We start from the raw sequence: 9,651 nt of genomic DNA, 5'->3' as shown, positions 1-9,651 counted from the left end.
ATTCGCATTCTTCTACATGTTAACAACCAGTTGTGCCAGCACCATTTGTTGAAAATGCTGTCTTTCTTCCACTGGATGTTTTTAGCTCCCTTGTCGAACTCAGGGTCGTTTTGATTTGCATTTCTCCAATCACTACGGACTTTGGATATTTCTCTAAGTGCTTCTCAGCCATTCAAGATTTCTCTGCTGTGAATTCTCAGTTAATTTCTGCACCCCATTTTTGATTGGGTTTTTGGTTTGTTGGTGGTTAGCTTCCTGAGTTCTTTATATATTTTGGATATTAGCCCTCTATCGGGTGTGGGGTTAGTGAAGATTTTTTTCCCCAATCTGTAGGTTGCCTATTTGTCTTATTGATTATGTATGTCCTTTGCTTTACAGAAGCTTTCCAGTTTCATGAGGTCCCATTTATCAATTCTTGATCTTAGACCTTGAGCCACTGGAGTTCTGTTAAGGAAATTTTCCCCTGTGCTGATGAGTTCAAAGCTCTTTCCCACTTTCTCTTCTATTAGATTCTGTGTATCTGGTTTTATGTTGAGGTCCTTGATCCACTTGAACTTGAGCTTTGTGCAAGGTAACAAATATGGGTCTATTTTCATTTGTCTACCTACATACTGCCAGTTAGACCAGCACCATTTATTGAAGATGCCTTCTTTTTTCATTACTATGATGATTCCAGTCAGAAAACTCCAGATGTGCAACAAATATAAACACTTAAATAACAAAACAGTGCTTAGACTTAGGCATTAGCATGGAAATATTACAAGGCTCCTGGATAACATTTCGAAGTGAACTCTATAGGTAACAAATGCCTTAAGCTTTCAGAAACAAAAGTTTACTCTAAGAGGAAATAAATAACAAAAACTTTAGAAGAGTTATAGTTCCTCATTTTTCTTGACAGCTGTTTTGGCTGTCAGTTTTTCTCTTGAAATTCTACTAACTACAACCTAAAAAAATTAATGCATCACTATGTAAAGTCAGTACATTTCCACAATATTTTTCATAGATTTATAAACATTTATTTATATAATGGTGGATCAAATGTGTTCAATTTTTGAACCGTTTCTATTGAATTCTTAAGTCATGTGAGCTTAGATACATGTAATAAATTACAGTATATATTTACATACACTAGAATGCTTACAATACTCCTTTTTTTTTAGTTTCACCAACACTCTAATAGCAAACTATGAAGTTCTTTTGCCACTTGAACTTTACCATCTCGTGAAAACAAAATCTGCTTCAATATTTTAACATAGTGCAACATTTAAAAATGGCATTAAGACTAGGCAGTGGTGGTTTATGCCTTTAGTCCCAACAGTTAGGAGGTAGAGGCAGGTGGATCTCTTGAGTTCAAGGCCAGCCTGGTCTACAGAGCAAGTTCTAGGACAGCCAGGGCTACACAAAGAAACCCTGTCAAAAACAACAACAAAAAAACAAACAAACAAAAAAAAAACAGAAGAGGTAGTAGTGGTGGTGGTAGTGGTAGTAGTGGTAGTAATATCAACAAGAAAAATTATTTATTTTACCTAAGCCAGCGATCTACCTAATTTTTAACTTTGTAAAAAGTGTCAACGCCATATTTTTTTTTCTAATAGCACAATCCTGATTTGTACTGCTATGATTAAACGCTATGACCAAAAGGAATGTGGGTAGAAAATAATTTAGATCAGTTTTCTTATCTCCATCACAGTCCCTCAAGGCAGGATCCTAGAAGAAGGCGTGGAAGAACAGGTCACCAAAGAAAGCTGCTTAGTGGCTTCTACAGCATGCTTCCTTACACATCAGAGGACCACCTGCCCAGAGATGGCAGTGGGCTGAACTTCTTCACATCAATCCTCAAAAAAAAAAATGACAAATAAACAGACAAAAACAACAGGCTTGTTTACAGGCCAATCTTTTGGAAACATTGTCTCAATTTAGATTTCTCTCTTTAGGGTGGGAGAGAGCTAGGGAGTTTGAATTTTGAATTCTTAAGAACCAGTAACTTGAACAGAACTGAGTTCTGTTTTGTTTTTGTTTTGTTTTCTTTACTTTCCTGTTTTGATTTGCACATCAATCTGACCCTTCTTGTCTCCTGTCAGTTTTGTGTGAGGGATCCACACTTGTTCCCAGCTTCTGTGAATGGTTAGCTCTGTCCTCACCTTTATTTAATATTTTTCATTTTTTTTATTTCTGTAAGAATAAACTTTCTGATTGACTGACTTAAAATCTGAGACATTCATTGTACCCACTGAAGTTGTCCGCTGAAGTAAAACACTAGTAAAAATGTAGTAAAACTCCAGTAAATAGTTGGTATTTTTTAAAGGAAAGAAAAAAGATTTCTCTCTTCTTGCACCGGGTTTGGTGGCACATGCCTTTATTGCTAGCACTCCATAAGCAGAGGCAGACAGATGGTATTTCTATGAATTATAGGCAAACCTGGTTTTCAAAGGGAGTCACAGGATAGCCAGAGCTGCACACAGAAAAATAAAACACAAACAAAAAAGTTTTTTCTTCTTCTCAAATATGTCTAGGTTTGTGTCAAGTTTACACAATCCAGCCAACACATGATTTTCTCCAAAAACAAAAATAAATAAATTATTTTTTCTGAGCATTTTTCTAAGTCACTGTAATTTTCCTTAAATTCTGGGTTAACAATGTACAGTTAAATGATGATGCCCAGAAAAATCAGCATAAAAAGTCATATTTAGTTTTGTTCCTATATCAGTGACTTAATTCTATTCTAATTGTAGCTATTAACAAATTCAATGAATAGTTATGTATTTCCATGCTATCTGTGAAATACATTTCTGCTTGTCTTGTGCACATACTCGGCTCCAGACAACTAATGCTTTTTAAACCACCAAACAAGTTTTTAATTATCAAATGACTGTTTATTGATAGATGAATAATTCTTATTTATTAGATTTTTATTTTTCAAAAAATTTTTCAGTGATATGCAAAGGTGCTGTTAGCTGATTTAGTTTTGATGCACATGCTAACATGGAATTTATATTTAAAACTAAACTCTAAAATAATTACTTGTGGGTATTTTGAAAATATAGCACTTATAAAATCAGAAGTTTGGGGAACCGATTCATAAAGCAATGGAATAGAAAATTTTCAGAGACTATTCCTCACAGACTTACACCAACTGTGGTGGGCAGAATACATTCAATTGCATCATCTCATTCATTCTTTCTGTAAAAAAGAAGAGAGATAAATTATATAAGAATGTTACAATCATAAATCTCCATTTATAAAGGTAGTTGCACACCTTGGAAAGAAGTCATTAAATCATAACATGTTACATCATTAATAATTTTATCATGTGTAGTTTATTCTCAGACTTTAAAATAGCCTAGTAAAATATACTAAATAAATTATATCTGTGCAGATAATTAGGAAGTATACATTTGGTATATTTTCCTTAAGAGTAGAATTAAAATCTGCCACAAAATTTTGTAACATTTTGACCAACACATTTCAAAAGACATGAAAGAAAAAGGGTGGCTTCTAGGGATGCAGAAGCAAATATGATGCAAATATATTATCTGCATGTATAAAAATATAATGGAAAATGTTTACAACTGGCATGCAGATGCCTTGATTTGAATGCTGATATTAGGCATTGAGCAGCTGTGTTTCCTTAGGCCCATTACTTAACAGTTTCCTCCTACTAAAAGCATTAATTCTCATAAGCATAAGGATTTAATGATCCAATAGTAATCAAACTCCAGGAAGTTCTCTGTCCTACAGATTGTGCTTATAGGTACTTTTATTGTGGTGCTTATTGTGCCATTCTTATCATCTAGGCCTTGCAGATTCCCAGTTTTTGTTAATTCAGAATTTATTAAAATACTACTATTTGTTGTATACCAGATGTTGTGTATTTTTAAAAGCTTGGATTATTTGGCTTTCATTGACTATTCTGTGCTTCAGGAAATTTAAGTTGAACAAAATAATTGATTACTTCTCTACCAGAGTGTTAACGTCTTTGCTATGGCTGCTGCTCGCTAAATCAAAGTGATGTTTAGTGAGAATAGTCAGAAGGATATTGGACAAAGAAGAGGATACTTGATTCTATAAACAAGACATGCTTATTATATCAAAAACTATATACAAGTAGATTTATGGCCCCATATTGCTGCGACATGGTAGTATTCAAATGCATGATGATATCAATTAGAAAAAATTAAATTCGTTTGTGATAGTATACCATGAAACAGTAGTTTAAGATCCTGATAATAATGTTAAATGCAAGGGCCTGTCACCTTAGAAGGGACTAGCAAGAGAAAGAATCATAGGCATTAGGGAATAAAACTGAAATCAGTTAATAAAATGAAAAAAATATGAAAAATGGTTTTTGGTAAAATATTATATACCTTTCTATCCAGGACTCTAATGAGAGCAAACATGGGCTACTCTTTATTATCTAGAATAAGTACCTTAAACTAGAGAGTTCTCAGAGGCAGTTTCACCTTCTGGCTCAAAACACACATTTTCTTCATCCACACATGCCAACCATAACGTTGCATATGAGAGTGTGTTTTGCATATTGTAACTGAAAATCAGTTTAAGTATAATCCTACCTGGGGAAGAAAAACAATGTGATGTGAACTTTGTTCTCTGTGTTTAGGCAAGCTACGACCTATATCTATGCCAGTGGAATATAATTGGGTGGGGGACTATGAAGATCCAAATAAGATGAAGAGAGATAGTAGAAGAGGTAAGTGTTCTAGAATTTCAGTGTAGGATGGGTTATTTGAACAATAATCAAATATAAATGTTCTTTAAATAGATTATTATGGCTTCAGCAGAAACCTACTCCATCATTAACTGACAGTAAAAATAAATGAAGTCAGTTCAACAGTTGACTCTTGACCCTTTAGTAATAGGTATCTTACATGTATGCCTTCTGAGAGATTCTGGGCAGATAATTACACAGAGAAAGATTAATATATATTTGTAAATTGAAAGTTCATATTTTGAAAACAAGGTCAGAAGTGTGAAACTGCATAAAAGAATTCATTTCAGTTCAATAAATAAAAAACAGTTTTGTTATTAATCCCAATTAATCTGCAATGAAACTTACTCCTTTGTGAAACCTCGTACAATGAAATCTCATAAGGAGCATTGAAGCACATAGGTGTAAAGCAGATGTATAATGGAAACTGGACCAGTGACTCTTAACAACAACCATAGAGATGTGGAGGGAAAGGGTGCTTTGTATTTTCTCTATTCTATTTGCTGTTCACTGTTCTTCTCTTACATGGGACTGGGCTACTTTTGAAGTACCTACCCGAAGTAAGTGAAATCTTCCTGGCTTAGTAGACTTTAACCAAGTGTAGCTATGGTGGGCCCAGCTGCTGGTGCTGCTACTTCCACTTGCAGGAGAGAGCCATAAAATGTATATGGATAACCAAACCGAAATTGTTCCTTTATGGTATGGTTGACTAAGCTTCCTTTATGGTATGGTTGAGCCGTTTACTTATCATTTCTATCCAGTGAACTGTAAAAATCCACAGATCACATAGGCAAGCAAGCTAAATGTCTGCTTCATTAGTGTTCTTAACATGTGTTTTGCCGAGTGAGCCTTTCCAAAATGTTGAGAAGTTCAAGAACACTTTCAGTTTTCTTTACATGTATGTGTTAATTCCATATCAAAGTTTAGTATCTAATCTTATTCTAGTTTAATCGAATAAATCAAGAAAAAAATTAAAATGTTTATCATATGCCATCTCTAAGTTATTCTTTGGGACTTCTTATAATAGTGACATCCTGGGGGAAATTCATATATTAACTACTAAAAGCTGACTACTGATTTAAGGAAAGAATCTATGAACTAAGTTTATAACGTGGACTTCAACTTCTTCAAGAATGCTACCTAAACTGTTGCAGGCTATACACTGTCATTACGGTTTAGGAGAATCTTTCTGAGAAACTTGCTTCAAACTGTAAGGTCCATCCATTCAAATTTAAGTTCTACAGGTGATTTTGATGTTAAATCTTCAGAGTGAAAACCAGAAGAAATAACCCAAAAATATGTCTTATTGTCTTGTTCCAAATAATTAAGTCCTACTGTATTGTTACTATATATTTTGTAAGTTAAAGTACTGAAATGAAATCTTGTAGCACAATTTGGAAAGAATGGTACATTTCAAATATTTGCATACTTATATCAGTATATTTCTCTTTTTATGTAGAAAACTCTCTACTTCGATACATGAGCAATGAAAAAATTGCTCAAGAAGAATATATGTTTCAGAGAAACAGCAAAAAGGACACAGGGAAGAAGTCAAAAAAGAAGGGTGATAAGAGTAATAGCCCAACCCACTACTCATTGCTGCCTAGTTTGCAAATGGATGCATTGAGACAAGACATCATGGGCACACCAGTGCCAGAAACCACACTGTACCATGTAAGTAAACTCGAAAGGTCTTTAAATTAATTTACTTCCTTGGAAGGCAAATTACTTTAGTTCATAAAATCCAGATTTTTATAAAATATTCTAACATTAGAATTTAGAAACTGAAATAGAATTATTCAAGATTGATTTGTTTTACAGTTCATTTGATCAAAATATTCATATTTAATAGGAACCTCTTTTATTGAAATAACTTAATAGGCACAATAGTAGCAGAGAACAGTAATTAGGTAATTACTCATTCGTATTTTAATACACAGTGCTTGGGCAGCTTTAGAAATCAGCATTAGAAATAGAATGTTTAGTATTTTATGACTCTTCCTTAAAAGGAGCATCCACTTTGTGCTAGTAAAACTGGGAAGACAAAGAACTGCATTGGGGCTGGGGACATGATTCATTTGGAAACATGTTTGCTGCACAAGTGTGAGGACCAAGTTTCCATCCCCAGCACATAGGAAAAAGTTAAGCATAGCGGTGCTTGCCTTTATTCCTAGTGCTGGGGAGGAAGACACAAGAGGATACTCAGAAGTGACTAGTTAGCTAACCCAACTGAATCGGTTGTTCCACATTTACTGGGTGACCTTCTTGCAAAAGTAAGGTGAAGGGGCTAAAAACATATCTCTGTGTTCAAAAGCACTGACTGCTCTTCGAGAAAATGAGGCATAAATTCCTAGTACCCACATGGAGGCTGACAGCCTTCTGCAACTCCAGTTCCAGGGATTTCAATACTCTTTTCTTGCCTCTGCAGGCTCCAGGCACATACATGGCACATAAACATAAGTGCCCACCAAACACCATCCACATTGAATGAATGAATGAATGTTTTAAATTAAGGAGGATAGAGACAGGATAAAGAAAATATCCAAAGTCAGCCTTTGGCTTTGACATATACATATGTACACACACACAAATTCATATGCAAAAGCACAGCATTGTATACTGAGATTGCCAATTTAATTTAAGTTATATATGGGAGGATGCAAAAGGTATAGAAGCAATAGGAAAAGTAGCCTTCCACTTCAAGGAGACTAAGAAAAACCTTCATCCTGGGCAGCGGCTGAGCCGAGTGACAAAGTGAATGCTAATCATCACAGGAGTTTTGAGACTCCTACAATAATCAAGAGTTTATTGATGAATTTTGAGCTGACAACATATGATCACATTGGCATGTAGTAGCTTGCTAATGAACGAATATTACTTGAGAGGTCAAAGCCAGGGCCATTAAATCCATGCCAGACGGATGGTGAGGAACCACAACATTAGCCATGTGGAAGCTGAAAATCCTATTAGTCATAACATTCTCTTAAAGCATCAACATGTCTTCTACTACTTTGGCTAAATAAAGTTTGTTTTTCACAACAGAAGTGTAGCTTCCGCTTAAGAACCATTAAAAATAGATCACATGAAGCTGAAGAGGTTGCTTTCACTAAAGTCATGGGACCAGAGTTCACATCCCTAGCACCTAAAGTCAAGCATGGTGATGCACACGTATAACCCCAGCACAGAGGAGGCATGCAGACAGATTACCTCTTTGGCTTGCTACAGCTAGTTTAGCCTTACCTCTAAAAGGTAAAGTGGAGAATGATAAAGGAAGACACCCAAAGTGAACCTCTGGCTTCTACAGATGTTCATGCACAAGCTCACACACAAGGGTACACACATGAACATGTAAAGATTACAAGACCTTTAATTAGTAGGTGGAGAAATGGAACTTAATGTTCAAAGTATCAAATCTACAATATTGTAAAACGTATACCATCTAAGTATACAAGATGTGAAAGAGTTAATAAATTTGTGCTTGAACTATTTCTCAGAGTCAATATCTTAAGTTATCATTCCTATTCTCATAACACTAGATTAGAAAAACTGTTTTTCATTATGTTGATTAGAGTTTCATTAGCTTCAGTGCCTATCTTACTTTCTCCCAGGTCCATATCCCATGTCTCTTCCTGTACAAGAGACTTGAATGTCCTATCATAACCCATTAAGTAGCTGATAAATCATTATTCTTCCCAGCAACATCTGAAGGAAACCTAAACACAGTATCCTTTGATACCTGTGAATGGGTTCACTTTTGTTATCACAATTGAGAAGAGCCATCTAATCAATGAACGTCCTAAACAGTCTGGTTTTAATTATAAATAGCAGTGTATACAAAGTTCCCAAGATGAGAGACAGACACCCTATTCATGAGCAGAATCGTTAGTTAGAGATGAAGCTGGAGGGAGATCAAGAGGCCACTTTGATTTCAAGTAGGTTAGCTGGTAGGAAGTTGGGACTTAGCATTAGAAGAGTGATGATCGGTCAAACACATACTCAGATACATAGTGTGTTCATTATGTTTTGCATGGAAAGACTTGTGTACACTAGGAAAAGAAAATAGAGAATGAATGTGGCAAATTTTGAAGAATTGACGAAAGGAAGTCAATAAAAACCAAGTAAAAATGCTAAGAATATTGTATATTACCTAGGTTTAGAAATTGTTGCCACTTTTCCAAAGAACATTTATTTGTTGAGGAAGATCGAAAGTCTGGTTGAGTAACTCCATTTCTAGAAGCTCATTTTAAAATGAAAGAAATTTTCTTTATGTTATAGTTTCTTCAAAAATACAAGGTCAGTACCAATATGTAACTTAATCACTTTCATGACAAAATGATCATCTTCATTTTTCCTGACTCTTGTAAAACATGGATGTTTTTGATACAATAGAACATAAGGGGAAGATTAAAGTATGAGTATCATAGAACACTATCTCTGCTATAGTACAAATTCTGTGCTGTCTAGAGGTGTGTGCCTTCTGATTTAAATGTGTTCATTTAATAGCAGTGTCATATCAGAATTTTATAGTAATATAATACCTTGTAAGTGGTAGTGAATAACTCCACTTATAAGTAAGTGACTGTGAACTCCGACATTAGTGCCTTTCACATATTTTCGAATATTTCGAAAGATCTCTTGGAAAGAGATCTTTTCCACATGTACTATTATTATAGTCCCAGGGATGGCAGCGAGATGAGTTTTTCTCACACCATACCTTTTATACTGTAGTGCAGAACTTTAGTTCCATTCAGTCCTTGCTTCTTCCCTGCTTGGTTACCGTATTACAGACAGCCCACTATGCCCACCTCATCAGCTGAACACTTTTACTAATTCCCAACATAATTTTTTTTTATTAGGTAATTTCCTCAATTACATTTCCAATGCTATCAAAAAGTCCCCAATACACTCCCCCCCCCCGTCCCCCA

The 9,651-nt window shown here is 35.0% G+C and overlaps 1 protein-coding gene across 6 annotated transcripts in view; it reads left to right on the top strand.

The window, feature by feature from the left end:
- Positions 1-9,651, top strand: part of Cnksr2 (connector enhancer of kinase suppressor of Ras 2) — a 239,870-nt gene that overhangs the window by 160,229 nt on the left and 69,990 nt on the right. For 3 of the 6 annotated variants that reach the window (XM_021153093.2, XM_021153091.2, XM_021153096.2), the window contains 2 exons: positions 4,619-4,708; positions 6,186-6,400. In XM_021153093.2, the coding sequence (XP_021008752.1) occupies positions 4,619-4,708; positions 6,186-6,400 (305 nt within the window). The remainder of the gene's footprint in view (positions 1-4,618; positions 4,709-6,185; positions 6,401-9,651) is intronic. The other 3 variants (XM_021153094.2, XM_021153092.2, XM_029473145.1) reach the window with 1 other exon arrangement.

The sequence above is a fragment of the Mus caroli genome, chromosome X, assembly GCF_900094665.2.
Source record: "Mus caroli chromosome X, CAROLI_EIJ_v1.1, whole genome shotgun sequence".
Taxonomy (NCBI): domain Eukaryota; kingdom Metazoa; phylum Chordata; class Mammalia; order Rodentia; family Muridae; genus Mus; species Mus caroli.
The sequence above is the reverse complement of the archived record's forward strand: the minus strand, read 5'-3'. Positions and strand labels throughout refer to the sequence as shown.